This window comes from Coregonus clupeaformis, chromosome 24 (assembly GCF_020615455.1).
Source record: "Coregonus clupeaformis isolate EN_2021a chromosome 24, ASM2061545v1, whole genome shotgun sequence".
Lineage (NCBI taxonomy): Eukaryota > Metazoa > Chordata > Actinopteri > Salmoniformes > Salmonidae > Coregonus > Coregonus clupeaformis.
Genome location: NC_059215.1, coordinates 27072601 through 27090937, shown reverse-complemented (window position 1 = coordinate 27090937; position 18337 = coordinate 27072601). Strand labels below are relative to the sequence as shown.

The window sequence follows — 18337 nt, the reverse complement described above, 5'->3', positions numbered from 1 at the left end:
TAATAGGATTGATGGAAGAGGCAGTTTACTCGCTCGCCGTCGGATCCTTACGAGGCACCCCGACCTACGTCCACGATGTCTCCGTCTCTTTCTCCTGCGAATGACGGGGATTTGGGCTTTGTCGGGTGTCTGTAGAATATCCTTCGCGTCTGACTCGTTGAAGAAAACATCTTCGTCCAATACGAGGTGAGTAATCGCTGTCCTGATATCCAGAAGCTCTTTTTGGTAATAAGAGACGATGGCAGAAACGTTATGTACAGAATAAATTACAAATAACGCGGAAAAACACACATAATAGTACAATTGGTTAGAGGGCTGTAAAACGGCAGCCATCTTCTCCGGCACCATCTTGAGTCTGTGTGTGTGTATGTGTGTGTCTGTCTGTGTTTGTGAGTGTGTGTGTGTGTGTGTCTGTGTGTGTGTACAATACATGTGATGCAATCACACACAGATAGTGCAGAATGGCAAGCAGGAACTAGAACACACTTCCTGTTGCGGTTGCCATGGCGACATCCCTTGGCAGCTGCTGTTGCCATGTTTGTGTTTGGCCTCATGACTCTCTCTCTCTCTCTCTCTCTGTGTGTCCTTATGGATGGTGTACCTCTCTGATCATTGATAAACTGTCTGGACCACAGAGCAGAAGGCTACACACAGACAGCTACACACAGACAGCTACACACAGACAGCTACACACAGACAGAAACACACAGACAGCTACACACAGACCGTTTTAATGCCAGGACATAGGGAAAGAGAATGCTGAATATAATTCACACACGCACACTGTAAGTGCCAGCAGGAACGCATGACGTGAGAGAACCAAATGGATTTGAGCCCTATAAAATTAGATACATGTATCTGAGGCTGAAAGACAGACAGACAGAGACAGAGACAAAGAGAGAGACAGAGCGAGAGATGTTTGTGTGTACTTCTCTGAGGAAGACATTGTCAAAGACATTGGTGCATTATTAAACGTTTGGGAGCAGAAACCTGGTGAAAGTTCTAGTTCTCCTCCTTTCTTTTCCTGAGTACAGAAGGAGAGAAAGAAAGATAGACAAACTCAGTACTGGAGAGATGGAGGGTTGAAGACATCACTGATATGTACCTGAAGGGATTAGAGTGTACAGTATAGATGCCAGGCGAATACCCACAGCAGTTGAAATGCTGTTGCATTAAACCTTGTGTAGCCCTGGTTATACTGCTTTCTTTGTATGGGTATGATTCTCCCCACTGACACCCAGATATGTAGAGGGAGAGAGGGAGGGAGGGAGGGAGAGAGGGAGGGAGCTGGATGAGAAATTGAGCCCTAGTTAGATTGAACTATCTGGTGACCTACTGGGAGAGAGAATTGGCACCCTATACCCTGCACCCTGTACCCTATACCCTATACCCTATACCTTGTACCCTATACCCTGTACCCTGTACCCTATACCCTATACCCTGTACCCTGTACCCTGTACCCTATACCCTATACCCTGTACCCTGTACCCTGTACCCTATACCCTGTACCCTGTACCCTATACCCTATACCCTATACCCTGCACCCTGTACCCTATACCCTATACCCTATACCTTGTACCCTATACCCTGTACCCTGTACCCTATACCCTATACCCTGTACCCTGTACCCTATACCCTGTACCCTATACCCTGTACCCTGTACCCTGTACCCTGTACCCTATACCCTGTACCCTGTACCCTATACCATGTACCCTGTACCCTGCACCCTATACCCTATACCCTATACCCTGTACCCTGTACCCTGTACCCTGCACCCTATACCCTGTACCCTGCACCCTGTACCCTGCACCCTGCACCCTGTACCCTGTACCCTATACCCTGTACCCTGTACCCTGTACCCTGCACCCTGTACCCTATACCCTATACCCTGTACCCTGTACCCTATACCCTGTACCCTGTACCCTGTACCCTGCACCCTATACCCTATACCCTGTACCCTGTACCCTGTACCCTGCACCCTGTACCCTGCACCCTATACCCTATACCCTATACCCTGTACCCTGTACCCTATACCCTGCACCCTATACCCTGTACCCTGTACCCTGTACCCTGCACCCTATACCCTATACCCTATACCCTGCACCCTATACCCTATACCCTATACCCTGCACCCTATACCCTATACCCTATACCCTGTACCCTGTACCCTATACCCTATACCCTATACCCTGTACCCTATACCCTGTACCCTATACCCTATACCCTATACCCTATACCCTATACCCTATACCCTGTACCCTGCACCCTGCACCCTGCACCCTGTACCCTGCACCCTATACTACTTTTGACCAGAGCACTATAGGCCCTGGTGCACTATATAGGGAATATGGAGACATTTGGAATCAACTCAAGTCATTTTGCAGGTAGAAGTTACTCTTGCCACAGGTCTAGGATCAGTTTAACCTTCCCTAATCCTAACCTTGACCATTAGAGGGACTAGGATCAGTTTAACCTTCCCTAATCCTAACCTTGACCATTAGAGGGACTAGGATCAGTTTAACCTTCCCTAATCCTAACCTTGACCATTAGGGGGACTAGGATCAGTTTAACCTTCCCTAATCCTAACCTTGACCATTAGGGGGACTAGGATCAGTTTAACCTTCCCTAATCCTAACCTTGACCATTAGGGGGACTAGGATCAGTTTAACCTTCCCTAATCCTAACCTTGACCATTAGGGGGACTAGCACAAAACTGACCATAGATCAGTGCCTTTGACTTCATCTTAGTCCCACTGTAACAGCTGGAGCAATGATTCAGCATTTACTTATTTCACATTCTCTACTCCGAGACGAGACAAATGAATAGAAAACATGATAGTATTTCTTCTGCTAATTTCACAGATATCATTATTACAGATGCACACACGCACACACACACACACACACACACACAAACTCCCATTGGATCAATCAAATGTTATAATCCAATCAGCTCATTAATGAGGTGTGTCACGGAGTCGCTCTATCTAACTCGCCTGGCGACAGCAGCCATAAATGCCATTGGTCACGGTGCGTGTTAAAGCAAATTGCCTAGGTAGCGTTCAATAGGCATAAAACTGATGGACTGTATTGGAAAATTGAGGAAACACTGTCCGACTTGACAGTTGCAGAGGAGCAGAGAAGAGAGGAGAGAAGAGGAAACTAAACTAGAGAAGAGGAGAGAAGAGGAGGGAAGACTAAATTCCCCCCGTGGGAATCGAACCCTGGCGTTGCAAACGCCATGCTCTACCAACTGAGCTACATCCCTGCTGGCCATTCCCTCCCCTACCCTGGACGACGCTGGGCCAATTGTGCGCCGCCCCATTGGTCTCCCGGTCGCGGCCGGCTACGACAGAGCCTGGATTCGAACCAGGATCTCTAGTGGCACAGCTAGCACTGCGATGCAGTGCCTTAGACCACTGCGCCACTCGGGAGAACAAGACTAGAGAAGGGTAGAGAAGACTAGAGAAGGGTAGAGAAGTCTTAAGAAGAGGAGTTTTATATCTCTTTATTTCTCCAACAATATCATCTGTTTTTCATCTCTTTGTTTCTCCAGCACCAACCTAAGAAAGATATGTAAGAAGAAGCTATAGGGGAAATATCCCATCTATATAATAGATATATTATCCTATCCTATCCATCCTATTTTCCTCCCTTCCTCCCTTCCTCGTTCTTAGCACCAGAAGGAAAGTCTCTTCTTCTCATCCTTCTCTCTCTCAACCCTTTCTTTCTCCAATCGGAAACCAAGAAGGGATCGAGAAAATGAAAAGAAACCAATCCGCTTCCCTTCCTCCCTTCCTCCCTTCCTCTCAGCAACAGAAGAAGAAAGAAGGACGGAGGACGGAGGAAGAAATGGGAGAAAATAGAAGGTTAAAAGAATAAAGTGGCCTGTAGAGGGAAAGTGGATTAAGAGGGATGTTGATGGATGGGAAACACACACACACACACACACACACACAGACAGACAGACAGACAGACAGACAGACAGACACACAGACACACAGACACAGACACACAGACACACACACACACACAGACACACAGACAGACAGACAGACACACAGACACACAGACACACACACACACACACACACAGACAGACAGACAGACACACAGACACACAGACACACACACACACACACACACACACACACACACACACACACAGACACACAGACAGACAGACAGACACACAGACACACACACACACACACACACACAGACAGACAGACAGACACACAGACACACAGACACACAGACACAGACAGACACACAGACACAGACACAGACACACACACACACACACACACACACACACACACACACACAGACAGACAGAGATGTTGATAGATGAGACTGGGAGTTGGCCTGATTTATGCCTGCCTGTCCTGCTTTCTGCTCTGACCAAAGTAACCTTGTGTGTGTGAGTGAGTGAGTGAACCTAACCTCCGCCACCCCCTCTCTGCCCCCCGCACCCCACCTGGGACGCAGTTAGCTCCTCGTCAGCACCCCACACCCCCATTTTATCACCCCAATCCCGTCTGAGAGAGTAAGAATCTGTCCTGAGGCTAGAATAAACCCCATGGAGACTTCTAATCTAGAATCTAGCGTGGCGCTACACAAGACTACTAACCCCCATCTGGCCAAAGGGGTAGAATGTACCCAAAGAGACTTGAATAGGGTCAGGTAATGTGTTGTTTACAGTTCAACCTCAGTGATAGACTTGAATAGGATCAGGTAATGTGTTGTTTACAGTTTAACCTCAGTGATAGACTTGAATAGGATCAGGTAATGTGTTGTTTACAGTTTAACCTCAGTCAGTGACAGATGCATGTGTATCCATTTGAATATTATCTTGGGAGATGGGTAAACAAAGATAGATATGAAGGCTAATAGAGACTGATAGAATAGAATTGACTAATAAATCAGATCAAAGTTTATTGGTCGCATACAGAAGTATGTGGACACATGCTCGTCGAATATCTCATTCCAAAATCATGGGCATTAATATGGAGTTTATCCCCCCCTTTGCTGCTATAACAGCCTCCACTCTTCTGGGAAGGCTTTCCACTAGATGTTGGAACATTGCTACGGGGACTTGCTTCCATTCAGCCACAAGAGCATTAGTGAAGTCGGGCACTGATGTTGGGCGATTAAATCAAATCAAATCACATTTTATTGGCCACATGCGCCGAATACAACAGGTGCAGACATTACAGTGAAATGCTTACTTACAGCCCTTAACCAACAGTGCATTTAGATTAGGTGCAGGGTTGAGTACCGGGTGGTAGCCGGCGAGTAACAGTGACTAAGTTTAGGGCAGGGTACTGGGTGGAGGCCGGCTAGTGACGACTGTTTAACAGTCTGACGGCCTGGAGATAGAAGCAGTTTTTCAGTCTCTCTGTCTCAGCTTTGATGCACCTGTACAGTCGTGGTCAAAAGTTTTGAGAATGACACAAATACAAATTTTCACAAAGTCTGCTGCCTCAGTTTTGATTATGGCAATTTGCATATACTCCAGAATGTCATGAAGAGTGATCAGATGAATTGCAATTAATTTCAAAGTCCCGCTTTGCCATGAAAATGAACTTAATCCCCAAAAAACATTTCCACTGCATTTCAGCCCTGCCACAAAAGGACCAGCTGCCATCATGTCAGTGATTTTCTCGTTAACACAGATGAGAGTGTTGACGAGGACAAGGCTGGAGATCACTCTGTCATGCTGATTGAGTTAGAATAACAGACTCGAAGCTTTAAAAGGAGGGTGGTGCTTGACATCATTGTTATTCCACTGTTAACCATGGTTACCTGCAAGGAAACATGTGTTGTCATCATTGCTTTGCACAAAAAGGGCTTCACAGGCAAGGATATTGCTGCTAGTAAGATTGCACCTAAATCAACCATTTATCGGATCATCAAGAACTTCAAGGAGAGAGGTTCAATTGTTGTGAAGAAGGCATCAGGGCGCCCAAGAAAGTCCAGCAAGCGCCAGGACCGTCTCCTAAAGTTGATTCAGCTGCGGGATCGGGCACCACCAGTGCAGAGCTTGCTCAGGAGGTGTGAGTGCATCTGCACGCACAGTGAGGCAAATACTTTTGGAGGATGGCCTGGTGTCAAGAAGGGCAGCAAAGAAGCCTCTTCTCTCCAGGAAAAACATCAGGGACAGATTGATATTCTGCAAAAGGTACAGGGATTGGACTGCTGAGGACTGGGGTAAAGTCATTTTCTCTAATGAATCCCCTTTCCGATTGTTTGGGGCATCCGGAAAACACCTTGTCCGGAGAAGACAAGGTGAGCGCTACCATCAGTCCTGTGTCATGCCAACAGTAAAGCATCCTGAGACCATTCATGTGTGGGGTTGCTTCTCAGCTAAGGGAGTGGGCTCACTCACAATTTTGCCTAAGAACACAGCCATGAATACAGAATGGTACCAACACATCCTCCGAGAGCAACTTCTCCCAACCATCCAAGAACAGTTTGGTGACGAAAAATGCCTTTTCCAGCATGATGGAGCAGCTTACCATAAGGCAAAAGTGATAACTAAGTGGCTCGGGGAACAAAACATCGACATTTTGGGTCCATGGCCAGGAAACTCCCCAGACCTTAATCCCATTGAGAACTTGTGGTCAATCATCAAGAGGCGGGTGGACAAACAAAAACCCACAAATTCTGACAAACTCCAAGCATCGATTATGCAAGAATGGGCTGCCATCAGTCAGGATGTGGCCCAGAAGTTAATTGACAGCATGCCAGGGCGGATTGCAGAGGTCTTGAAAAAGAAGGGTCAACACTGCAAATATTGACTCTTTGCATAAACTTAATGTAATTGTCAATAAAAGCCTTTGACACTTATTGAATGCTTGTAATTATACTTCAGTATACCATAGTAACATCTGACAAAAATATCTCATAACACTGAAGCAGCGAACTTTGTGAAGACCAATACTTGTGTCATTCTCAAAGCTTTTGACCACGACTGTATTGTCTATGCCTTCTAGATGGTAGCAGGGTGAACAGGCCGTGGCTCGGGTGGTTGAGGCCCTTGATGATCTTCTTGGACTTCCTGTGACACCGGATACAGCAGATGTCCTGGAGGGCAGTTGGAGACGTGCATGGCCATGCAGTCCTGGGTGAACAGGGAGTACAGGAGGGGGCTGAGCACACACCCCTGTGGGGCCACCGTCTTGAGGATCAGCGTGGAGAAGGGGTTGTTGCCTACCTTCACCACTTGGGGTCGGCCCGTCAGGAAGTCCAGGACCCAGTTGCACAGGGAGAGTTCAGACCCAGGGCCTCGAGCTTAATGATGAGCTTGGAGGGTACTATGGTGTTGAATGCTGAGTTGTAGTCGATGAACAGCATTATTACATAGGTATTTCTCTTGTCCAGGTGGGATAGGGTAGTGTGCAGTACAATGGCGATTGTGTCGTCCATGGACCTGTTGGGGCGGTATGCAAATTGTAGTGGGTCTAGGGTGTCGGGTAGGGTGGAGGTGATATGATCCTTAACTAGCCTCTCAAAGCACTTCATGATTACAGAAGTGAGTGCTATGGGGCGATTAGTCATTTAGTTCAGTTAACTTCGCTTTCTTGGGTATAGGAACACTGGTGGACATCTTGAAGTAAGTGGGGACAATATGTTTGGAACATCAAATCGCAATAAAATTGCAGTATTGAATCGCAATATATATATATATATATATATATATATATATTAGGGCTGTCAAAAATAGCGCGTTAACGACGTTAATTAGTTGTTTGCTGTTAATTACGTCAATTTTTTTAACGCATTTCACGCATGCGCAGTGTGACAAATTATTCAGGTCAGGAAAGTGGTTGGGAGCTAGAGGCGAGATGGAGCAAGGTGAGCAAAGTGGGCCTATTGACGGATTCAAATATAAAAAGAATGATGATGGTACAGTTAACAAGTACAAGGTTATTTGCAAGATTTGTAAGAAGGAGTTTCAATTTCACCGGAGCTGTTCAAGCTTGAAGTACCATGTCAACGCCAAACATGCGTTTGCTGGGCCGTCAGATTCAGCAAGTGGTTTGCGCCAGACCACGCTGAATGTTTGCAGGCAATTAACAAAATCAACCTCAGATAATTTGACCAACACAATAGCAAAATGGATTGCAAAGGATTGTAGACCCATTAGCATTGTAGAAGACTCAGGTTTCCTTGATGTTTTGCAAGTGGCGTCTCAAGACTCATTCTATAAGCCACCGTCAAGAGCCACAGTTATGAAGAAAATCCACGAGCTCTATGAAAAGAAAAAAGGAAAGAGGTCTTGGCTCAAGTAAATCATATCGCCCTGACAGGAGACCATTGGACATCAGTGAGTAACAACAATTACCTCGGAGTAACTGCACATTTAATCAGTGACACGTGGGAACTGAAGTCTTTTGCGCTGACTATATTAAAAACTGAGGAGCGTCATTTTGCGGAGGCTTGTAAAGAACAGTTCCTGTCTGTTGCACGTGAGTGGGACATCGAGGGCAAGACTACAACCATTGGGACTGACAGTGCACGCAACATGGTTGCCGCAATTCGACTTACACGCTATGAACACATGAACTGTGTCGCTCACATGGTGCAGAGAAGTGTCACAGTGAGTCTTGCTGACAGCGGCTTTGTAAATGCTTTGGCCAAGGCTCGCAAAGTTGTCGGTCATTTTAAGCACAGCCCAGCAAATGCTGCGGAGCTTCAAGCACAACAAGTCAGCCTGGGAAAGAAGCAAGAGCCATTGATCCAGGATGTTCCAACACGTTGGAATTCGACGCTGGAAATGGTCAAGCGCGTGAGCAGAAATAAAGAGGCTGTCATCGCAGCCCTGGACAATCAGGAGCACAAACTCGTTTTGCCGACCGCAGCAGAGTGGGATAAACTGCAGAGGCTGGAGACACTTCTAGAGCCATGCAGGTAAATCAGTCTGTAACTTATCAAATAACATCGCTTTGATTATTTTCAGGAATGAATTAAACCAAGTCAAATATCAATAACATGTATCTATGTAAAAAATAATGATGATGATGATAATAATAATAATAATAATAATAATAATATGTTGATAACCACTGTTCTAATAATACACTGTCTCTGTGTGCATGTGTGTGTTTGTGTGCGTAGGTATGTAACTGAGCTCCTGGGTGGAGAGGCCTATGTCTCCTGTTCTGTGGTACTACCTTCTCTCTGCCACTTGCGTCTCAAGATGGAAGCCTGTGATGAGGACCCTGCATATGTGGTGAGATTCAAGACCAAGTTCAAGGAGGACCTAGCATCCCGTCAAGAACAGCTCAACAATGCATGGCTCCAGATTGCTACAGTTTTGGATCCTCGTTTCAAAGACTTGAAATGCCTGCCCAAGACAGACAGGGAAGAGGTGTGGACCACACTTGAAGGGATGCTGCAACAAGAATCACCCAGAAGGTCTTCACAGACACATGATGATGGGCCACCCAGGAAGAAAATCAGCCTTCTGCAAATGGGCTCAGATTCAGAATCAGAAGATGAAGAGGTCCAACCTGCCATACAGAGGTACAGAGCAGAGCCCACCATTAAATTGGAGGACTGCCCCTTGAGGTGGTGGGCATCTCATTCAGGAGCCCATGAGAAGCTGGCCTCACTAGCTCACAAATATCTAGCCACTCCTGCAACCACTGTTCCCTGTGAACGACTTTTCTCAGTTGCAGGTCACATTGTGAACAAGAAAAGGTCAGCTTTACTTTCAGAAAATGTGAACAAGTTAGTTTGCCTCAGCAACTGGCTGAAAGATGATGAAGCTCAGTAGATTTGAAAGGTGATGTTCAAACAAAAAGACCAGTTTCAGTGCAACATGTTATAGTAGTTAGCAACTGGATTTTTGAGCAACTGGATTAAAGAATGGAGGAAAAGGTAAAAGATTGTTCTTTGGTTTGATTTAAAAGTTTTATTGAAAATGTTTTTTTCCACAGATGACTCAAATTGTGCAAAAATGTGGTAGGTCACTGTTATGATTTGACTACATTTATTGCTTTCTGTTCAATTGAATACTGTAAATTGTACATCCTGGTTAAGAGGAATGCCAAAGAGGAAGTGATGGAACATTACAAAGACAAATATTATGGTGTGTAGTATGTTTCAGCTTGATTTAAAACACCATTATTTGGCTGTGTTAATAAACAGACATAATATGAAAATTATGTATCTGTGTCCTGTTATTTATCTTTTGGTATGCATTTCAGAAAAAAAATGGTTAGGATTCAGGTGTAATTGCAAATAGTGATTAATCATGATTAATCCACTGAAAATTCTGATTAATTTGATTAAAAATTTTAATCATCTGACAGCCCTAATATATATATATATATATTTTAAAAATCATGCGAATCGCAATACATATTGTATCGGCACCTAAGTGTTGTGATAATATCGTATCGTGATGTCCCTGGCAACTCCCAGCCCTACACCATTAACCTACTCAAACTCTACCAATCTCTCCCTATCTCCTGTCAATTTCTTACATATCTGTACACGAAAAGAGAATGTGCGCGTGAGTGTGTGTAGCGGGATCACTCCAGATCCAAGACGAAATTCAACGTTTGTGCAGGTCCACAGGACACTGGGAGACACCGGCAAAACCGGCCACTATGTAAAAAACTAACAGAACAAGCACCTGGGAGTGAACCTGGAGTCTACCGAGTCATAGCACTCCCCCAAGCCCAGTCGGAACTAATGCCTAAACTTAACCCTAGCCACAGAACGTCGGGAGATGAAGTCAGACTGTGATATCTTGTTGCAAAGTGTGTGCAATGGGTTATACAATGAGCAGGCTGTTTTATTAGCAAACACAGACTAAAGTGGACTGGCGAAACATTGCACCTGATCTCTTTTTTGTGTGTGTGTGTGTGTGTGTGTGTGTGTGTGTGTGTGTGTGTGTGTGTGTGTGTGTGTGTGTGTGTGTGTGTGTTGAGGTGTGAAGTGGACACGACAGCTCTCATGGTCACCCCATCATGTTGGGTCTCTTTGATCCTGCCGAGCAGCATCTCATCTGTTGTCCTCAAGCCTGCCCTCATCACTACTCAGACCACACACTGATCTGTTTAATATCTGGTTACTACGATAATATCTGCTCTGCCTCTGTGTTGTTCTCTTTTGGATTATCATTTCAAAGAGAAGCAGGATCTGGAGTATGTACGGTCATTGTGTGTGTGTGTGTGTGTGTGTGTGTGTGTGTGTACCAGCTAGAGTGGCCTTTGAGTAGCGAACACACACACACACACACACACACACACACACACACACACACACAGCCATCTCGCAAATCAGTGTAGTGAATATTTCAGTAGACCTGGCTTCATTCTGTCCTGCTCCATGTCTACCAGGCTTCATTCTGTTCTGTCCTGCTCCATGTCTACCAGGCTTCATTCTGTTCTGTCCTGCTCCATGTCTACCAGGCTTCATTCTGTTCTGTCCTGCTCCATGTCTACCAGGATTCATTCTGTTCTGTCCTGCTCCATGTCTACCAGGATTCATTCTGTTCTGTCCTGCTCCATGTCTACCAGGATTCATTCTGTTCTGTCCTGCTCCATGTCTACCAGGCTTCATTCTGTCCTGCTCCATGTCTACCAGGCTCTAAAAGCTGCTACGCACAACACCCCGCGACGCTCCACTGAGGAATAAACAATGGGACACAAATACATGAATGCTTCATAAACATACACGTGAGGTTTGTAGAATGCGGTGTGTGTGTGTGTGTGTGTGTGTGTGTGTGTGTGTGTGTGTGTGTGTGTGTGTGTTTGTGTACATGGGTTACGTGTATTGCTTTTGAGGTGATTCTATCTTTCTGGGTTTTGTGGTGAAAATATTTTTTTTTCTACAAAGAAGTTGAGATTTTGTTATTCATGCCTGACTGCTGTTCCTTGTTTCTACAGAAATCACCCGCAATTCAGGTGCAAGATGTATTCTCTCACCTTGGTGTTACGTGTGACAATTTGCAATTGACAGATGATTATTTTAACAGTATGGTGTGTGTGTGTGTGTGTGTGTGTGTGTGTGTGTGTGTGTGTGTGTGTGTGTGTGTGTGTGTGTGTGTGTGTGTGTGTGTGTGTGTGTGTGTGTGTGTGTGTGTGTGTGTGTGTGTGTGTGTGTGTGTGTAGTAGCCTACACAACATATGACTTGTCCTGATACTGGGTTTGTTAGCAATAGTGGTCTCGTCCTGTCTCTGATGCCAGTCTCCTCTGCCAATGATTCAGCAAGGCCAAAACACACGCTGAGGTGTGAGAGTCTGTCAGATGTTCAATCACACACACACACACACACACTCTACAGCGTGACCGTTTTACTCGCATTTGCTACAAAAAATAGATGTGTGCGAACTTCAAAAGTCAAGTATGAGAACATATACGAGCAAAACTTATAGCAAAATAAATTGCTAACATACAGTTGAAGTCAGACGTTTACATACACTTAGGTTGGAGTCATTAAAACTCGTTTTTCAACCACTCCACAAATTTCTTGTTAACAAACTATAGTTTTGGCAAGTCAGTTAGGACATCTACTTTGTGCATGACACAAGTAATTTTTCCAAAAATAGTTTACAGACAGATTATTTCACTTATAATTCACTGTATCACAATTACAGTGGGTCAGAAGTTTACATACACTAAGTTGACTGTGTCTTTAAACAGCTTGGAAAATTCCAGAAAATGATGTCATGGCTTTAGAAGCTTCTGATAGGCTAACTGATATAATTTGAGTCAATTGGAGGTGTACCTGTGGATGTATTTCAAGGCCTACCTTCATACTCAGTGCATCTTTGCTTGACATCATGAGAAAATCAAAAGAAATCAGCCAAGACCTCAGAACATTTTTTGTAGACATCCACAAGTCATCTGTAGGTACCACGTTCATCCGTACAAACAATAGTACGCAAGTATAAACACCATGGGACCACGCAGCCGTCATACCGCTCAGGAAGGAGACACGTTCTGTCTCCTAGAGATGAACGTACTTTGGTGCGAAAAGTGCAAATCAATCCCAGAACAAGAGCAAAGGACCTTGTGAAGATGCTGGAGGAAACAGGTACAAAAGTATCTATATACACAGTAAAACGAGTCCTATATCGACATAACCTGAAAGGCCGATCAGCAAGGAAGAAGCCACTGCTCCAAAACCGCCATAAAAAAAGCCAGACTACGGTTAGCAACTGCACATGGGGACAAAGATCGTACTTTTTGAGAAATGTCCTCTGGTCTGATGAAACAAAAATAGAACTGGGACAAAGGCGCTCCTCATTGTCTATCAGTGTTATTGTCTGTCCTTATTGGATGTCTATCAGTGTTATTGTCTGTCCTTATTGGATGTCCTATTCTCTGTGTATATCAATGATGTCGCTCTTGCTGCCGGTGATTCTCAGATCCACCTCTACGCAGACAACACCATTTTGTATACATCTGGCCCTTCATTGGACACTGTGTTAACAAACCTCCAAACGAGCTTCAATGCCATACAACACTCCTTCCGTAGCCTCCAACTGCTCTTAAACACTAGTAAAACTAAATGCATGCTCTTCAATCGAACGCTGCTTGCACCCGCCCACCCGACTAGAATCACTACTCTCGACGGGTCTGACCTAGAGTATGTAGACGACTACAAATATCTAGGTGTCTGGTTAGACTGTAAACTCTCCTTCCAGACTCACATTAAGCATCTCCAATCCAAAGTTAAATCTAGAATCGGCTTCCTATTTCGCAAACAAAGCCTCCTTCACTCATGCTGCCAAACATGCCCTCGTAAAACTGACTATCCTACCGATCCTTGACTTCGGCGATGTCATTTACAAAATAGCCTCCAACACTCTACTCAGCAAATTGGATGTAGTCTATCACAGTGCCATCTGTTTTGTCACCAAAGCCCCATATACTACCCACCACTGTGACCTGTACGTTCTTGTTGGCTGGCCCTCAGTACATATTTGTCGCCAAACCCACTGGCTCCAGGTCATCTATAAATCACTGCTAGGCAAATCCCCGTCTTATCTTAGCTCATTGGTCACCATAGCAACACCCACCCGAAGTATGCGCTCCAGCAGGTATATCTCACTGGTCATCCCCAAAGCCAACACCTCCTTTGGCCGCCATTCCTTCCAGTTCTCTGCTGCCAATGACTGGAACGAACTGCAAAAATCTCTGAAGCTGGAGACTCTTATCTCCCTCACTAACTTTAAGCATCAGTTGTCAGAGCACCTTACCGATCACTGCACCTGTACACAGCCCATCTGAATTTAGCCCACCCAACTACCTCTTCCCCATATTGTTATTTATTTTGCTAATTTGCACCCCAGTATCTCTATTTGCACATCATCTCTTGCACATCTATCATTCCAGTGTTAATACTAATTGTAATTATTTTGCACTATGGCCTATTTATTGCCTTACCTCCATAACTTACTACATTCGCACACACTGTATATATAATTTCTGTTGTATTTTTGACTTTATGTTTTGTTTTACCCCATATGTAACTCTGTGTTGTTGTTTTTATCGCACTGCTTTGCTTTATCTTGGCCAGGTCGCAGTTGTAAATGAGAACTTGTTCTCAACTGGCCTACCTGGTTAAATAAAGGTGAAATAAAAATAAATAAATAAATAAATAAGCCTACCCAGTGAGTACAAGAACCTTGAATAGATGTCCTTTCAACTAAAACCATGTATTTTCAACATCTTTTGCTCACTGGGTAGGCTGTATTTTGTGTGCATCTTATTAACTAAGGAGAAAAGCACCTGCAGAAACATAGAATGCTAACTCTTAGAAGTTAGTCAATGTGCCTTGTAAATTGTTGAGTCTCTCTCAAGAGGTTGTTGAGGAAAGAAAGGCAATAGGCTATGATTGCTTGGTGGTGGCAACAATACAACTATCCCTGATCTGATCATACTAAATGCAATACGGTTCAAATAATCCATAACAATTGAAATATTAGCATAAAACAAATCTAAACATATTACACAAATGCTGTAATGCCAGATGCCAACTAATTAAAAGCTGCAGGCGTTTTGACTCTCCTCCCAATGTTTGCTTGCTGTACGATCTAGTGTTTCATCCAATAAAACGTTGGGCTATGTTTATCCATGATAGTCAAGCAATAGCCTATTCTGCAGAAAAAATTCTGAACGAGATTTAATCACCATCATTATGATCATTATCATTGCGCACCATCTGTTTATGAAACCGGAGCCGGTGCCATTTAGGGAATTAACCGGATCATTTCTTCAAATTAACGTGAAATGCAGAATCAAAACAAATCACTTACCGTTTACAGCTAGGAGCGTCTAACGGACTGTAATCGGTTTGTCAGAAGTTGTCAAATAACGGTTTGTTTCTGATGTACCATTGAGAATGTCATCGTTTGGGTTCTATTTTGGTTTGCTGCTGGTGCGAGAGGATGATTATGCTTCTCAACGGTTCTCGGTTCGCTGGTGTCTCTGCATCCACACGGCGCGGCGGGAGCAACTGGAGAGAGAGAGGGAGAGAGAGAGGGGGGAGGGAGGAAGGAGGGAGAGGACTAGCGGTATCCCGCGGTACTGTAGGAAGGAATAGGCGACAGAGAGCGCGCGCGAGAAAGACATCCATCCATTGCTCCCTCTCCTTCATTCTGCCTTCTAGCTAAATCTAATAATAAGAGAGTTTTCCTCATCTTTCTGCTTTACAAGCATCTTTCCCTGGTTAGTCCTGAGGAGGCGTCTCTACAGCATCTGACTAACCACTAGTAAGTAGCCTTGTAGAAGTTGCTGCATCATTTAGCTGAAGCAGAAACAACCAGGGTTGGCAACCAGACCATCCTTAAACTGTCATCTCTTTCCCAATGTGAGCACAGCACATACCCCTTGGTAAGACATCTGGACCCTTAGTGTGCTTGCCATCAATCCACAGTCCTAGGTTCAAGAAGTCCTACAAGGAGAAAAGTCTCCTTAATTCTGTCATTCTAATGTGATTGTATTCATGTGTGTTGTTGTGTGATGTGTTGGCTTCATGTGTGTTCATCCTTGTCCCAGTGTATATACACCACTGACAGTATGTGTGCGCGCTCGTACCGGTGTGTATGTGCATTCAGCACCTCCTATTTGTGTCTATGCGTCAGTGTACCTGTGTGTGTTTGTGTGTGTGTGTGTGACCACTAATGCTTTCCACCCTAACCCACTTAGCTGTGGCTGGTGACAGTGCAGGCCAGTCTGGGCCCTGGCATGTTGCAATGCATATTTAGGTTGAGGGCTTTGTGGATTACAGGGATATAACTTGATGGATGGGTCACAGGTGACAGGTACTGTAGGCTACCAAGGGGAATACACTGTCTCTACACTTAGAAAAAAGGGCTCTTCGGTTGTCCCCATAGGAGAACCCTTTTTGGTTCCAGGTAAAAACCTTTTTGGTTCCAGGTAGAAAACTCTGTTGAAACGATTCTACATGGAACCCAAAAGATTTCTACCTGGAACCAAAAGGGTTCTACCTGGAACCAAAAAGGTTTCTTCAAAGGGTTGTCCTGTGGGGACCCTTTTTGGTTCTAGATAGCACCTTTTTTTCTAAGAGTGTATTTGATGAATTGATGCTTACCTCTGGAAGTGGATCAGGTTTGTGCATCCATTCAGGAACTGGACATATTCACATACACACACACACTCACTCACACACACACACACACACTCGCCTGTCCCCTTTCCCTTGATGTCAGCATCGCTACTGTAGTTTCAGGCCTGCAGAAGAGGCTGGATTTGAAAGAGAGAGACAGAGAGAGACAGCGAGAGACAGCGAGAGACAGAGAGAGACAGAGAGAGAGAGAGACAGCGAGAAACAGAGAGATAGAGAGAGAGACAGAGAGAGAGACAGAGAGAGAGAGAGAGAGACAGAGAGAGAGAGAGAGAGAGAGGGAGAGAGAGAGAGAAAGATGGGTAGAGAGGGCTTTACTTGGCTCATCGCGCTCTAGCGACTCCTTGTGGCAGGCCAGGTGCCTGCAGGCTGACTTCGGTCATCAGTTGAACGGTGTTTCCTCTGACAGCCGGGTTAAGAAGCACGGTTTGGCGGGTTATGTTTCGGAGGACGCATGACTCGACCTAATCTCTCCTGAGCCCGTTGGGGAGATGCAGTATTGAGACAAGATTGGAAAAGGGGGTAAAAAATAAAGCTGTGACTGTTTTTAAGTCTATAATCATCAGCACATGAGCTGTGAAGTGACAAATGCCTATTTTTTAATGCCTTCTTAGTCCAGATAGTCAGGTCTGGTGCACCAAAACTGCTGTTTAAAGCTGGTGGACCAAAACCGAAAGTAGCTTTCATTTTGGTCCACCAGCTTCAAAAAGCTGTAAAGAACAATATTTTATTTGTTATTGAAAATATATTTCACAATGATTTAGATGGTCCAATGATTCCATACACTATTCAGTGCTTGTTTTCTCACATAAACTGAAATTGAACGCAGTGTATAATTTTAGCAACCAGGAAATGACAGAGCGATTTCCACTAGATAACAAAGCTTTCCCAGTTTGACAAACAGATGGCGCTCCGGCGGGATAAATCAATAGGCAAATCACAGCCAATCACAACACTGTCATTCCACTATTAGCGCCAGACATTTTCTGAAATTACAATGCAAAAATAAATCCTATGTGTAGCATCTTTTAAACCTTACAACAACAGTAGCAGGATATATATAGCACAGAGTCAATAACATGTTAAATATATTACTGGGCCTGGTGCATGATGGTCGGGGTCAGCGCTGAGCTAATTAACTTTACTGGTTCTGTCTGTCTGTCTGTCTGTCTGTCTGTCTGTCTGTCTGTCTGTCTGTCTGTCTGTCTGTCTGTCTGTCTGTCTGTCTGTCTGTCTGTCTGTCCTCATGCTGTGTATCCTCGTAACCACGCCAACACACATCACACACAGGATGGAGTGGTCATGGCAGCGTCTGTGTGTGTGTGTGCATCTAGAGCGAGTAAAGTTGTGTGTGTGTGTGTGTGTTGTTTGTGTGTGACTAGGCCATCCATGATCCCGGGAGAGGGGGAAATTGGATTAGGAGAAAAGGCCATCTCCACCCAAGTGGCATGTTCTCTGCAGGAGGGAATCTGCTGAAGATTGGCGTGTGTATGTGCTCTGTTTCTACTCCCTCCCTCCCTCTCTCCCTCCCTCCCTCTCTCCCTCCCTCCCTCCCTCCCTCCCTCCTCCCTCCCTCCCTCCCTCCCTCCCTCCCTCCCTCCCTCCCTCTCTCTCTCCCTCCCTCCCTCCCTCCCTCCCTCCCTCCCTCCCTCCCTCCCTCCCTCCCTCCCTCTCTCCCTCCCTATCTCCCTATCTCCCTCCCTCCCTCCCTCTCTCTCTCTC

The 18337-nt window shown here is 45.0% G+C and overlaps 2 protein-coding genes across 2 annotated transcripts in view; one reads left to right on the top strand and one right to left on the bottom strand.

Moving 5' to 3' along the window:
* Positions 1-15453, bottom strand: part of LOC121557190 (regulating synaptic membrane exocytosis protein 3-like) — a 123351-nt gene extending 107898 nt beyond the window's left edge. The window contains exon 1 of the mRNA XM_041871027.2: positions 15285-15453. The gene's annotated coding sequence lies outside the window, so the exon portion shown is untranslated. The remainder of the gene's footprint in view (positions 1-15284) is intronic.
* On the top strand, positions 8350-9793 carry LOC121557189 (zinc finger BED domain-containing protein 4-like). The gene is made up of 2 exons (XM_041871026.2): positions 8350-8916; positions 9124-9793. Exons 1-2 carry the CDS (start codon positions 8531-8533, stop codon positions 9782-9784), a joined length of 1047 nt encoding a protein of 348 aa, XP_041726960.2. The 5' UTR covers positions 8350-8530; the 3' UTR covers positions 9785-9793.
* Positions 15454-18337: the final 2884 nt, after the last annotated feature.

Bases quoted from the DNA above. Each gene is read 5' to 3' on its own strand.
- LOC121557189 (XM_041871026.2), top strand. From the start codon at position 8,531: ATGGTTGCCGCAATTCGACTTACACGCTATGAACACATGAACTGTGTC. The intron at 8,917-9,123 runs GTAAATCAGTCT...TTGTGTGCGTAG, and splicing joins ACACTTCTAGAGCCATGCAG to GTATGTAACTGAGCTCCTGG.